Source organism: Lynx rufus, unplaced genomic scaffold, assembly GCF_022079265.1.
Source record: "Lynx rufus isolate CCGP_SWC_20201006 ecotype Redwood Valley unplaced genomic scaffold, mLynRuf1.p SCAF_4, whole genome shotgun sequence".
In the NCBI taxonomy this organism is placed as follows: Eukaryota; Metazoa; Chordata; class Mammalia; order Carnivora; family Felidae; genus Lynx; species Lynx rufus.
The window spans coordinates 157,589,087-157,604,231 of record NW_025814856.1 but is presented as its reverse complement, the minus strand read 5'-3'; the positions used below and the strand labels follow the sequence as shown (position 1 = coordinate 157,604,231).

At 48.3% G+C, this 15,145-nt stretch overlaps 1 protein-coding gene across 1 annotated transcript in view; it reads left to right on the top strand.

Moving 5' to 3' along the window:
* Nucleotides 1-15,145, top strand: part of TRPV5 (transient receptor potential cation channel subfamily V member 5) — a 33,282-nt gene that overhangs the window by 5,829 nt on the left and 12,308 nt on the right. The window contains exons 4-10 of the mRNA XM_047097580.1: nt 1,570-1,667; nt 1,822-1,944; nt 4,499-4,636; nt 4,916-5,014; nt 5,117-5,292; nt 5,664-5,810; nt 7,657-7,869. Coding sequence (XP_046953536.1) covers nt 1,570-1,667; nt 1,822-1,944; nt 4,499-4,636; nt 4,916-5,014; nt 5,117-5,292; nt 5,664-5,810; nt 7,657-7,869 — 994 coding nt within the window. The remainder of the gene's footprint in view (nt 1-1,569; nt 1,668-1,821; nt 1,945-4,498; nt 4,637-4,915; nt 5,015-5,116; nt 5,293-5,663; nt 5,811-7,656; nt 7,870-15,145) is intronic.

The following is a 15,145-nucleotide window of genomic DNA, read 5'->3' as shown; positions in this document are numbered from 1 at the left end:
AGGTGGGCCTCTGCCTCAGAGCATCTGGGGAACCTGTCACCCATCTGAGAGCTGCCTGGGGATGGGGTGAGCAGACAGTAGCAGGCCTGCGGTCCAGCCAGGGCTGGCCTCGTGGGCAGGTGGCCTCTACAATGGCACAGGATCCCGTGTTGCAGAAAACCCCTGCACTTGGTTTAATGCGCTGCTGTGGTCAACTTGAAATTCTTAATTTTCGAACCGGGAGTCCTACATTTTTCTTTCGCGCTGGGCCTCACAAACGGTACAGCTGGCTGTGGCTGCAGTCGGAGCCCTCATTTGGGAAAGGCTCTCTGCTTGCTCACCAACCCCCACCCCAGGCCCTGTGAGGGAACCTTTGGCCTCCCCACCTCCCTCGAAACTTCAGGGTGAGGCCAGGGCAGTCTTGGAGAGAGAGCTGGGTTCTGGACCTGCCCTCCGCAGACGGCGGTGCGCTAGAGGCCCGGGTGCTGAGGCTGTGTGCGGTGCGTCCAGCACAGGGGGTGAAACCAGGTTAGCCCTGGTTACCCTGAGCTGGGACTATTCACCCTGAGGGTCTAGGTGAGGTGGGGAGGGCGCTGGCCCTTACTCTGCTGGTCCCTCCTGAGAGTGCTTTTCTAATGGGCAGACCTGAGCTCCACCTCAAGATAAAAAGCTTCTTCTTTAAATAAAAATATTCTTCCCCCTGGCTCACAGGACAATTGGAAGAGAGGATGGGGGACCTGGGGACACCAGGGGAAGCACTGGTCAGTCTGTTTGCTTCTCATTTCTCCCCTCGTGACCCTCCCCTGCCTTGTATTCACCCTGGGATCTGATTTGTGCCTGCAGCTTTAGCTTTTGTTTGGTTCATCCAGGCAGGGAAGAAACAAAGATGAACTGACAAGAAGTGCCTTAGGACGGATACCTCCACAGGGCTTCTGCTCCTAGCTGCTAGGTTCCCAGAGGAGCCCAAGGCTATGATCCTCCTCAGTTATGAATGGGGTAAAACACGGAAGGAATCCGTCCTCCGCACCCCCCCCCGTCCCCCCCCCCCCAGCGTGGATCTGACTCTGAGCAGCCCTGAGGGGTATTTGGAATTTTGGCAGCTTGTAAATCGCCTAAGTTCCAACAGCTGGTCCCTCTCTGCCTCTCTGCCCCTCTGGTCTCTCTGACTCCCTTAGCCTAAGGAGAGCTAGCTCAGCAGGCCTGGGAGCAGGGGTGAAAACATTTACTCAGCTTAGGTGGATTCAGCGAGGCCCGATGGCCTCCTGTCAGGGTCATCAGGGCCACCAGCTCTGCAGCATGGGCCCCTTCTGCCCCCACAAGTCTTCTGCCCACTGGAGCCTTGAGGCCTCCCCCCCCACCGCCAACCACCCCCCACCAGACTTGGGCAGAGCTGGCAATGACACAACCATGGGGGAAACTCTCACCCCAGTCTGACCCTCAGCTAGAGTCCAGTTAACGACTCTTTGCAATGTGTCACTGCACACTGTGTGACTCGTATCTGTTCCACACAGAGAAGGTCTCTGATCCTCTCTCTGCCTTTGGCCTCTCAGTGATTCTGTCTCTACTGGACTCACGTTCATCTTCTCCCAGGATCCGAGAGTCTCCACTGCTTCAGGCAGCCAAGGAAAATGACCTGTGTGCCCTCAAGAAACTTCTGCTGGACCGAAGCTGTGATTTCCGACAGAGAGGTGGGTTGGGTGTGATGGAGCCAGGCCACCTGCCCTGCCTCGCCCCAGGACGCTGAGGATTTCTGCGAGGAAGCAGGGAGAGAGCCTTGAGCCAGAGCCCCTTCCTCAAGATGTTCTTGGAGGTGTTTGACACTCCTATCTTACTCCCCTCCAGGAGCCTTGGGGGAGACCGCACTGCATATAGCGGCCCTCTATGACAATCTCGAGGCCGCCGTGGTGCTGATAGAGGCTGCCCCGGAGCTGGTCAAGGAGCCCACCTTGTGTGAGCCATTTGTAGGTGAGGAGCCCACACAGTAGTTCAAGGTGGAGACAGGTGTGGGAGAGTCTGATGTCACCTCTTAAAATGGGTCTCCGAAGGGTGGCCTGGGAAGAGGTGCTAGAGGGTTCAGGAAGGCTGCCCTTGAGTTGGAAGGCATGCATACGTCCCAGTCTTGGCCTTTAGCATCCGTGACTTTCTTTCTTTTTTTTTTTGAGATTCATCTCTTCATAGAGTGCTCCAAACGCAGCTGCCCTTTATTGATTGATTGATTGATTGATTGATTTATAATTTAAATCCAAGTTAGTTAACATATAGTGTAATAATGACTTCAGGAATAGAATTTAGTGATTCATCACTTACACGTAACACCCAATGCTCATTCCAACAAATGCCCTCCTTCATGCCCATCATCCATTTAGCCCATCCCCCCACCCAACTCCCCACCAGCAACCCTCAGTGTGTTCTCTGTATTTAAGACTTTCTTATGGTTTGTCTCCATCTCTGTTTTTATGTTATTTTTGCTTCCCATCCCTTATGTTTTGTATTTTAAATTCTACATATGAGTGAAGTCACATGATATTTGTTTTTGTCTTATTTCTCTTAGCATAATACCCTCTAGTTCCAACCATGTTGTTACAAATGGCAAGATTTCTTTCTTTTTGATCACTGAATAATATTCCATTGTATGTATATATATATATATATATATATATATATATATATATATATACCACATCTTTTTTTTTAAATTTTTTTTAACGTTTATTTTATTTTTGAGACAGAGACAGACAGCATGAACGGGGGAGGGTCAGAGAGAGGGAGACACAGAATCTGAAACAGGCTCCAGGCTCCGAGCTGTCAGCACAGAGCCCGACGTGGGGCTCGAACTCACGGACCGTGAGATCATGACCTGAGCCAAAGTCGGCCGCTTAACCGACTGAGCCACCCAGGCGCCCTGGTACCACATCTTCTTTATCCATTCATCAGTCGATGGACATTTGGGTCCTTTCCATACTTTGGTTATTGTTGATAGTGCTGCTATAAACATTGGGGTACATGTGCCTCTTTGAATCAGTGCTCCTGCATCCTTTGGATAAATACCTAGTAGTGCAATTGCTGGGTCATAAGGTAGTTCTATTTTTAATTTTTTGAAGAACCTTCACACTGTTTTCCAGAGTGGCTGCACCAGTCTGCAATCCCACCAGCAGTGCAAAATGATTCCTATTTGGGGCACGTGGGTGGTTCAGTTGATTAAGTGTCCAACTTCAGCTCAGGTCATGATCTCGCGGCTGGTGAGTCTGAGTCCCACATCGGGGTCTGTGCTTATAGCTCAGAGCCAAGAGCCTGCTTCAAATTCTGTGTCTCCCTCTGTCTCTGCCCCTCCACCTCTAGTGCTCTGTCTCTCAGAAATGAATAAACATTTTAAAAAAAGGTTTCTCTTTCTCCCCATCCTTGCCAACATCTGTCGTTGCCTAACTAAATTGTTAATGTTAGCCATTCTGACTGGTGTGAGGTGGTATCTCATTGTGGTTTTGATTTGTATTTCCCTGATGATGAGTGATGTTGAGCATTTTTTCATGTGTCGGTTGGCCATCTGGATGTCTTCTTTGAAAAAGTGTCTATTCATGTCTTTTGCTCCTTTCTTCACTGGATTATTTGTTTTTTGGGTATTGATTTTGATAAGTTCTTTATAGATTTTGGATACTAACCCTTTATCTGAGATGTCATTTGCAAATATCTTCTCCCATTCTGTTGGTTACCTTTTAGTTTTGCTGATTGTTTCCTTCACTGTGCAGAAGGTTTTTATCTTGGTGAGGTCCCAATAGTTCATGTTTGCTTTTGTTTCCCTTGCTTCCCAAGACATGTCGAGTAAGAAGTTGCTGCAGCTGAGGTCAAAGAGGTTGTCGCCTGTTTTTGCCACTAGGATTTGGATGGCTTCCTGTCTTATCTTTAGGTCTTTCATCTGTTTTGAGTTTATTTTTGTGTATGGTGTAAGAAAGTGGTCAAGGTTCATTCTTCTGCATGTTGCTGTCCAGTTTTCCCAGCACCATTTGCTAAAGACACTGTCTTTTTACCATTGGATATTCTTTCCTGCTTTGTCAAAGATTAGTTGGCCATACATTTGTGGGTTCATTTCCGGGTTCTCTATTCTGTTCCATTGATCTATGTGTCTGTTCATGTACCAGTACCATACTGTCTTGATGATTATAACTTTGTAATACAGCTTGAAGTCTGGGATTGCAAGCATATGTGACTTTATTTAGCCATTCACTGTTTCCTTTCCTTTCAACTCCTCTCATGTTCCCTGTAGGACAAAACTCTGTTTCTTTCTCTTATAACAACATTACAGTGATTCCATGTACACCCTACCCACAACAGTCAAGAGGTGGGGACAGTGAGGTGGACAGCCTGTGAGACAAATTGCCCTGAGTCTCAGGCCACTGTGCTAAGCCAAGGGCAGAAATCTATGCCAGGACCTGTCAGGGACCTCCTGCCTGCCAGTGAGATGTTGTGTCCTTGGAAGAATTGGGGACAGCCCCATCACTGAGACGTCTCTCTCTCTCTGGGCCAGGTCAGACCGCCCTGCACATAGCCATCGTGAACCAGAACGTGAACTTGGTGAGAGCCCTGCTTGCCCACGGGGCCAGCGTGTCTGCGAGAGCCACAGGCACGGCGTTCCGCCGCAGCCCCCGCAACCTCATCTACTTTGGTGAGAGCGGGGCCGGGGCTGGGAGGAAGGGACATGGGGAGGTGGGCAAGAGCAAAGGGAGGGCGGGCCGAGGAGGGCCGGAAGCAGCTGGGCCTTCCAGGGTTTCAGGCCAGAGCCAAGCCTCCCCGCGCCGCGTGCTCCGTCCCTGCCTCTGCTTCTGCTGACGAGCGTCCCCGAGCCCAGAGCTGCCACGCGAGGGCAAGGAGGCAGTCACTCGGGGACGCTGCCCATCCCCCAGCCCATCGGGCCCTCACGGCAGCGAGCCTTCTGTGTCCACAGGGGAGCACCCCTTGTCCTTTGCTGCCTGCGTGGGCAGTGAGGAGATGGTGAGGCTGCTCATTGAGCATGGAGCTGACATCCGGGCCCAGGACTCCCTGGGTAAGAGCTGGGGGCCGGAAGGGCAGGGGCCACCCCAGGTCGGGCAGGGCATCAGCGGGGACTTCAGCGCAACGGCCACGTGACGCCCGCGTCCTCCCCCAGGAAACACCGTGTTGCACATCCTCGTCCTGCAGCCCAACAAGACCTTTGCCTGCCAGATGTACAACCTGCTGCTGTCCTATGATGGGCGCAGGGACCACCTGCAGTCCCTGGACCTCGTGCCCAATCACCAGGGTCTCACCCCCTTCAAGCTGGCCGGAGTGGAGGGCAACACCGTGGTGAGGGACACTCCCCTGGCCCCATGGCGGCCTTTCAAAGACCCTTGGTGCCCAACTGCCCGGAGGGTGGGGCCCCTTCCTCCATACTCTGTCGCTAAATGTTCAGCCTCAGGGACCCCTGGGCGGGAGGCTTTGAGAATGTCGCTTTAGGACATGTGCTCTGGGAGCCCGGCGTTCTGTTCCCTTTGCCCGTCCTCCTCTTTCAGATCCTTATAGGGTGTGTGGGAAAGAAAGACAACCAGAAAAAAGGAGGCTCACGCAACTAACTGTCCGTCAGTCGCAAGGAGCGGGCCGTAGCCGTCGTCAGCGGTGGAGACCCCCCGGCCCAGCTTCTCACACTGACCCTCCGACTCACCACCGTGTCTTCTCAGATGTTCCAGCACCTGATGCAGAAGCGGAAGCACATCCAGTGGACCTACGGGCCGCTGACCTCCACTCTCTACGACCTCACCGAGATCGACTCCTGGGGGGAGGACATGTCCTTTCTAGAGCTGGTGATTTCCTCCAAGAAGCGAGAGGTATGGGTGCCACAGATGACCAGGGGCTGTCAAGTGTCTGAGCAAAGCCTGTCCATTTGCTTACATCCTGGGCTCCAGACACTTCCCTGCTTTATAATAAATGGAGATGAGAACCGAACCATGGAGCCTTTGGGAGAAAAGTCCAGTCTGACTGTGTTCTCCCTCTGCCCAGCTCCAGCCCTTTCTGCTTACCTTTCTCATACTAACCTTTTAGGTGAGGGACTCTCCAAACGGAAGCCGCTTCCTAGCATTCATTCATTCATTCATTCAGCACACTGAGGACCTTCTGAGTCCCAGCTGCTGTATAAGGAACTGAGAGTACAGAAATAAATCAATCATAGTTCCTGTCTGCTTCCTCTCACCCCACTCCCTGTCCTCAGTAAGTGCAATGGAGTACAACGTATGCCACCATAGGAGTCTGCACCATGCACAGTGGCAGCAACACTGAGGTCAAGTGACTTGTCCTGGATGGGCCAGGGAAGATGTCACAGAAGAAGGGCTTGAGCTGGGTCTTCTAGGGGAGCTGGAATTCACCAGGAAGAGGAGGGGAAAGAGAGCTCCCCAGAGAGCAGGAAACACGTGTGCCATTCTGATAGTACTGAATTGAGTGAACGGTAGGAAGGGAAAATTTGTCGAAGACTCTAGGAGCAAGGAGCAAATGCTTCGGGTCCTCAGGAACTTCCAAAATAGTGGCAAGATAGAATTTCTGTTGTTTATCTGCAACCTGACAATTTCCTAAGAACCTTTATAAGGCCATAAAATGTAGACAATCATTAGTAAGAGAGAACTTGAAAGGTCACTTTATGTGATCTTACTCAGAGAATATTCCTGGAAGCAGATAAACTTCTATCAGGATTTCTTAGGAATTAGAACGCCAATCCTGCTGTGTGAACTGTGCTGACATAAATCCTTGATGTCCGGTTTCAGTGAGCTCTCAGTGTTCTCCTCCAGGTTTTATTCTTGTCTTAGTCAGCTACTTTTCCTTTCCTTCAAAATTCCTAGTCCCTTTTACATCTCTCATAGCCTTCCCCCCTTAGTTCCCTCAAAGCCCAGACTCCTACATTATGGCAAAAATTGAGGCTCTCCGCAAAAATCGGGCTCCTCCTACTTCCTGCCTTGAGCTGCCAAATATATCAGAAACTGCCCACCATCTCTCCTTCCCTCTGGGTTCAGCAGAAAAGGTATTCTGTTGGCTAATGGTTCATTCCTACAGCTATGGTTTGACTTTTGCCTTTTCTTACTTTCTCAGATGCTTCATTCCCTCTACCCCCCACTCTCATTTGTGCTTAACCCCTTGCTGTGTACTTCCGTCAGACTCCAGCCTGCCGCGGGGGCTTAGATGGTTGCCTCATCCAACTTTCTGTGCCTCTACCGCTCCCCTCCAGTGCCTAAGACTTGCAGAGAAAATAGGACCACTTCCTTGCTTGAACCCCCTGTGCTCCCTATTGCATTCAGAAAGATAATTCAAACTCCTCACTGTGCTCCCAATACCTGATGGTCTGCCTCTTATCTACGTCACCCCTTACAACTCCTGCCCACCACTCCCCACGGGTCCTCTCACGTCCCCAGATGCACCTCGTTTGCAGATGACCACCTCTCTCGCCTGGCTGCCTTGGCGACTGCTGCTGCTCATGGACCGATCTCTAACTCCCCCTTCTTTCTACTAACTAGTGCTCATCCCTCAAAGCCTCATTGGGGTTCTGGCGTCTCGTGCTTACTTCTTTAACAGAATGAATGGTGATGATGCTGTTGTTGCGCTGCCCTCTGGGACCTGGTGGGAAATCCAGCACTCCTCACCGTGCCAGTCACCCCCTGTCCCCCAACCTATGCACTGCTTCCATGGTAGGCTCGCCAGATCCTGGACCAGACCCCAGTGAAAGAGCTGGTGAGCCTCAAGTGGAAGAGATACGGACAGCGGTACTTTCACATTCTGGGTGCCTTGTACATGCTCTATATGATCTGTTTCACCGCCTGCTGCATCTACCGCCCCCTCAAGTTCCGCTTGGGCAACCGCACAGATCCCCGGGACAACACAGTCCTCCAGCAGAAACTGCTGCAGGTGACTCTTCCTGGAAAGGGATGGAAGGGAGTGGGAGTGCGGGGTGCTGGTGCTGGACGCCTGAAGGATACCTACCCAGGAAAGGCACTACTCACTGGGCTCCAGCGGCTACAGGCTCCTGGTCACGCAGACAGAAATTTGGCATGAGATAGCCGACCAAAAAGGGAGCTTAATGAGTGAAAAACACACTTACCCAGGGACCTGTGGTTTTTCTCGCTAACCCTGAAAGAATACTTGTTGTTACGAACACCATACATTTGTGAACTTCCTTATAATTCGCAAGCCCTATTGTTCAAAAGGGAGGAAAATCATACTCCAAGTACATTTCTGAGTCCATTTCTGGTCTGTTAGGGCAACACAGACGTCCCTCCTGGCCTGCCCTCTCTTCTGTGTACTGTCAACATGAGGGCATTGGCAATCCTGTGTCAGCTGTCAGACCACCTGTCAGGTCCCCTGCACAAGGTCCCTGGATTAAGTAGCAGGTTGAAGTAAATAATTTCTGAGGCTCCTTTTATGCCTGTGGGCTTGCCATTCTGTAGTGTTGTTCAGAGACCCAGGGTGGTAAGGATGGCTGGGCAGAGGTGTAGAGTAGCCGTAAGAGTCTGCTGTTGATGGGAGCAAACTCTCCTTCTCGGGTGACGGCATTAGTAGGCTCTAATGGGAGCCCCTGAGCATCTACAGTCAATGAGTGTGGCTACTTTGGGTTGGTTTACAGTTCGTGGCTAACCACAGTTTTTGTCCCGGGGACCTGAAATAGCCAAAGGTGGGTGCAGGTATGTGGGCAGAAGGCAAAAGAAGGATTTTGCCAGGTGAGTAAGAGCTAGGTGACTGGAGATTTATGTTCCATGGAGGATGGGCCAGCCACAGGTATGGCGCAGCCTCGGCTAGGAAGAGGGGTAGTTCGGGTCAGAAAGAGAACATAAGTTGCTTGCTTCGTCTAGGAACAAAAACCCCGAGTCAAGTTAGGCCAGAGAGAGTGGGATACACAGAGAAACAACAGGGCAGAGCCTCATTAAACCGCAGAGTTGGTCACAACACTCCACCTCGCTTGCTCCTGTAACTGCCTCTCAGTATATATTCAGCGTGCTCGTGTATACAGAGCCTGTCTCTGACAAAGGAGGGTTTGCTGCCCAGAGAGGATGATCCTGAGTGTGGAGTGGCTGCCCTGTTATGGCGGGCACCAGTGTGCTGGGGGGAGGTTGTATTCCATGCATCTCAAATTGGGCACAAAGGCTGGCTCTGGTGTGGAACCCACACAGGGGGAAGTAAGGACACTGAGAAGACGGCCGAGTGAGATGGGTGGGAAACTAGAAATGGGGAAAAGGCACACCCATGAATGAGCTGAGGGTGACTGGGCTTTTCCAACATTCTAGGCCCTATTTCCCAGATGTGTTGTTCTCCCAGTCCCCCTTTGTCTCAAGCTTACCTAGGGATTTTCTGGATTTAGATTGTAGATAACGTTCTGGCCTGAGAATTGGGTGATAACTGAGCAATTGAGTACTCTAAGTCTCCTCCCTATGTGCCCCTTTCTGTTCAGGACAGGACTAACATGTTTTTTGACCCAGATAGTCTATATTAGGAAGATCCCCTCCCCTTGCCTCAGGACTAGGTGAAGCATAGTTTTAGCTAAGACAACCTCCCCATCCTTCTCTTTTCTTTCCTCTTTCCTTCCATTCTTCCCTGGTACCACTTTTACCCTTTTGTCTTTCACTTAGATAATAGCTACTTTAACCCAAATAGAAGACTATTGACTTTCAAATATTCTTTTCTTGGTCAGGGGAGAGAGGCTAAGGGTTACAAATGGTCTTATAAGAGGATCGGGTAGCAAAGACCACCAATGGAAGGTCCCTGTTGTTTGGTGTTACCCCTTGAGCCTTGTCCTGAATTTATGGAATATCTGGGTCCTCTTATTCAGTAAATAAATCAATCTGGATAATATCACGGGCTTCTCAGCTGATCACCATGATCTGAAAGATCCTGATTTCATGATGTACTGGACTTATTAAATAATAGGAAATTCTCTTTTTTTCCTACTTTATATTACTTGAGAGTCTTAGAGCAATGAAAATGCACCAAGTGTGCCTTGGTTTGATTTTTTAAAGTTTATTTATTTGTTTTGAGAGAAAAAGAGCATGGGAGCATGAGTGGGGGAGGGGCAGGGAGAGAAAGGGAGAGAGAGAATCCCAAGCAAGATTAAAAAAAAATGTTTATTTATTTATTTTGAGAGAGAGAGAGAGAGTATGTGAGCTGGGGGAGGGGCAGAGAGAGAGGAGACAGAAAATCCCAAGCAGGCTCCACACTGTCAGCTCAGAGCCTGATGTGGGGCTCAAACTCACAAACCATGAGATCATGACGTGAGCCAAGGTTGTGCTTAACTGACGGAGCCACCCAGACACCCCTTAACTTGATTCATGCAGTTGTTGACATGTTAGTTGGCCCATGGGGATTTATCTTAGACAAATGAATAGTTTAATATCCAATTATACTAATAAATTGGATGCACAGGGCTCTCAGTCACAGAAGAATTTTCTCTGTGGATCTCATGGGATCCAGAGAAGTTACTGTGCTCCATGAGAGCCGCCCAGCCTTACCTTCTCAGGACAGTTGAAATGAATGGAAAAACTCATCTATTTATATGCAACAAAACAAACTACACAAAAGCAGACATCCATGAGGATGGAGTTAGTGTGTCTCTGTCCAGTTTTGGGGCTATCTTAAGAGGTTACTTCACTCTAAGATGCCTCATTGTTCAGCCATTAAAGCTGTGCTTTTCCAGAGTTTCCTAAGCACGCTATTAATTAACTGGATTGATCTCCTACCTCCATTCAATGTCTAGTTGGTTTAGGCAGAATGACATGCATTGCAGTCCTAGTTCTCTTGGGTTTCTATGGGAGCAGAAAGTTCAAAGTGTGGGAGTCAGGTGGCTTGGGTTTTAGTCCTGACTTTGAAACCAAATAGTTATTTGGCCCTGCACAGATCCTATCTCTTACTAGGTCAGTGACTTTTCACCAAGAAGGGAAGCTGGTGAAAACACTGGTTCCTAAGCTACACCACACCTAATAAATCAGAATGTCCATTGATGGTATTTTTAAGAACTCTCTGAGTGATCGTAATATTCAGCCAGGGCTGAGAACTACTGGCTTCCATTTCGGGTATCTATTCGTCTCTAACTTTCCAGTCTTAAGTCAATCACTCTGGTCCTTTAGATTCCTGATGTGCTGTTTAGCAAAAGGGCATTGCTCTCTTATCAAATTTCCTTTTTGTCTCCTGAAGATTTCCTCCATCTCTCCTCTGCCTACCGAACCTAGACATTGTTATAGGTGTTAGAAATTCAACATGGTCTGAGCAAAATACACACTATCTCTCTGCCCTTTTGCAGTCTACAGACTGGTGTACATTAATTAAAGGAATAGATATTTCATTACAATCCATCATTGTTACAATTCACAATATTTTTTCCTCTGGTAAGGAAAAGGACAGGATGCTAAGAGAGCTTACAGCAGGCGCCTGGGCATGCTGAAAAGCCAGAGAAGGTTTCCCTGAGGAAGACACCTAAGCTGAGAGAGCTGGATACCAGTTAGAGGTGAAAAGTTAGTTCTAGGCAGAAAGAATGGATACACAAAAGCCCTGAGGCAGGAAGAACTTTGCCAACATCTGAGGACTGAAAGAAGAGCTAGAACACAGGAGCCGCGGTGAGGGCTTCCGGATGAGATTGTCCACGTGGATCCTTCTCAAATCGTGAAGTGCCTTGTAGGCCATATTGAAGATTTTACTCTCTATCTCAAAGGTAATGGGAAGCTGAGAAGGATTTAAAATTTTTTTTTTTTGGTGTTTATTTATTTTTGATAGAGAGAACACAAGACAGGGGAAGGAGAAGAGAGAGGAAGACACAGAACCCGAAGCAGGCTCCAGGCTCTGAGCTGTCAGCACAGAGCCTGATGTAGGGCTCAAACTCACAAACTGTGAGATCATGACCGAGCTGCAGTCAGTCACCCAACCAACTGAGCCACCTAGGTGCCCCTCAGAAGGACTTTAACTAGGGGAGGGACTTGACAGGACTTCTGGTTTAGAAAAATGTCTGCGTAGGATGGAGAACAGATTTGAAGGGGCCCGGTGGATGTGGGGAGACTAGTAAAGAGGCTGTTCTAGTTCGGCAAGTGAGAGATAATGGTGGGTTGGCCTGGGGATGTGCTGGGGGTTGGCATCACTACCGTACAATGGATTTGGTGCAGGGAAGAAAGGAGAAGACTGTGGCAGGAACGACTCATAGGTTTCCGTTCATTTAAAAGCATGAAATCTTGCCATTTGCAATGATGTGGATGGAGCTTGAGAGTATCATGCCAAGAGAAATAAGCCAGTCAGAGAAAGACAAATACCTTGTGATGTCACCCAAAGGTGGAATTTAAGAAACAAAACAAAAGAAAAAAAGAGATAAACCAAAAAGAAAAGAAAAAAACCCACTCTTAACTACAGAAGACAAACAGATAGTTAGCAGATGGGATGGGTAAAATGGAGGAATAAGAGTTCATCTATCTTGATGAGCCCTGGGTGATGTATAGAATTGTTGAATCACCATATTGTACTCCTGCAACTGATTTAACACTATATATTAACTAAACTAGAATTAAAATGTTTTAAAAGAATGATAGAAAGTAACCCTGCCGTAAGAAAGAATAACTAAGAAGACAGCAAACAAATTGAATAATTCAGAAATAATTTATTAAATATTTGCTTTGTGCGAAAAAAAAGAAATTGTCCTCTACCTGTCATGGTCAGTGGGATTGATCTTTTCACATCGTTACTCCTCACAAGCTCTGAAAAACCCAAAGCACCACAGCTATTTGAAAAACCCAACTGACCTCCAGCTCTACACAACTTTGTTCAGCGTTCCTAACCAACTTACTGTGAGACAAGCACAGCAAATTAAAGAAGAAAAGAGGCGAGGAGAAGTAGGGAGCCTGGTAGGTGAAAATAGCATCTAACTGAGCATCAAACGTAGTGCTTGCTTTGTGCACTTTACATGCATTTATCAGTGCTTGGGGGAGCTGGTTAAAATGCAGATTCTAGGAGGTTCCTGGGCTGCTTAGTCAGTTGAGTGTCCAACTCTTGATTTGGCTCAGATCATTATTCCAGGGTTGTGGGATGGAGCCCCGTGTCGGGCTCCATGCTGAGCATGGAGCCTGCTTAAGATGCTCTCTCATGTCTCCCTCTGCCCCTCTCCCCTACTTGCACTCTCTCTCTCGCCCTCTGCCCCTCTCTTCTGCTTGTGTGAGTGCTCCCTTTCTCTCTAAAATAGAAAATAAAGGGGCACCTGGGTGGCTCAGTCAGTTATTCACCTGACTCTTGATTTCACCTCATGTCGTGATCTCACAGATTGTGAGTTTGAGCTCTTTCTTGGGATCTGTGCTGACAGCACGGAACCTGCTTGTGATTCTCTGTCTCCTCTCTCTTCCCCTCCCTGCTCTCTCTCTCTCTCTCTCTCTCAAAAATAAATAAATAAATATTAAAATAAGTAAAATAAAAAATAGATTTATTTTTTATAAATAAATTTTATTTCCGCAGATTCTGACAATAAAGCTCCAGTGAGACCTGAGATTCCTAACTAGCTTTGGGGGAATGCTGATGTTGTAATTCTATGAACCACATTTTGGATGACAAAGCATTAGATCATTTAATCCATATAGATATCCTAATAATTAAAGAAAATCATCACCACTTTAAAGACAGTGAATCTGAAGCCAGAGAGCTTAAGTACTTTGGCAAAGACACTCAGCTAGTAAGAGCATCACTGGAATTGGGATTTTGGTCAGCTTTATCTCAGAACTTCACCTTTAAATACCAACTGAGGTCATTTCTCTGTCCAGAGTGATGTGCCAAACACCAGTGTTCTTTCTTAGTGGACCCACTACGTGAGAAACTCGTGTCCCCAGGCTTTGAGAGCTACCCACACTCACCTGTGTCCAGATGCAATTGATCTGTCCCTGCAAGACAAGGGACATGGAGTGTGAGGGGCAGCCTGGTTAGAAATCCCTGAAACTCCTCATTATTAGCCAGCAGGACTCTTTCTGGGCACTTCATTCCTTTGCAAGCTGGGGTCTTGGGGAGGTAGAGAAGGTCTAGGACTGGAATTTGACCACTGTTTCTGCTGTCTTCCCACCTCCTCTGGGTGGCTCATGCTCCCTGCCTGTCTCTGAGTGGTTCAGGTGACTTTGACTCTGCTATGCCCACCCGCTCTGGGCATTTCCTTCAAGGCAATGAGCTCAGTCAGCTGGTAAATGAGAGCAAGGCCATTAGGCTCACAATGAAGTATGAATGATCAGCCTCCTCAGGGGATTTGGCTGTTGACAACTCTGAAAATTGCAAGCCATATGATGATGTAAAGAATTCCAGTCATTATTGAAAGACATTTATTTTTAGAGTGGGGTGGAGTATTTTCTCAGTGCATTATTAGCCAGGCTTGCTTAGGTGACCTTGAGCTACGAATATGGAAATCCTGAAAAGGCCTAATTCATTGTGACCTTTTCCCCATATGCCTCCAGAGAGGTTTCCCAGTCCCACTTCCCGATTCTGTCTTTATCTCCCCTTTGCAACTTTCTGATCATGGTCAGCTTGCACCTGCCTTCTTATCCCCTCTTTTCCTTCCTTCTTTCTTTCAAATCAATGGAACATCCACTACATGGTGCATTGTGGGTAAAAAGGAGTAGTACGTCCCTGCTCTCGGGGGACTCTGAGATTACCGGCGAGGCATTTGTGGTCTTTATGAAAAGATTGCAGTGTGCTGGGTGAGGTATGTAAGCAGAGTGGTGCCATGTGCCAATGGGAGAGCCCCTGAGCGGGGTGTGGAGGGGCAGGAAAGGAGGCCCAGGAGGAATGCTGTGACCTGAGTCTTAAGGCTTAAGTAGATGTGAGCCAGTAAACTCATGGAGGAAGGCATTCTAAGAAAAGGGCACAGTCCATGCAAAGGCCTGACTTAAAACCTGAGAACCCCAATAGTTCAATGTGCCCAGAGCATCACACAGAATATGGGGACACAGAGGAGAAGCCAGACCAGCAAGGCTTCTGTACATCACGTTTGCTAGTCTGGGTCTTATTGTTCTTTATTCTCATCTAATCAAAAGAATTAGAAGAACACATGCACATGACTTGAAAATCACATGGCAGGTATAATGAAGAGCAGCAGTGTGGGGGCCTCTCCTGACCCAATGTCTTATTCCCTGGAGGTAACCCAGGTTTTACCTCTTCAAGTTTTCATTCCTGTTGCTGTCTCCACGCTACT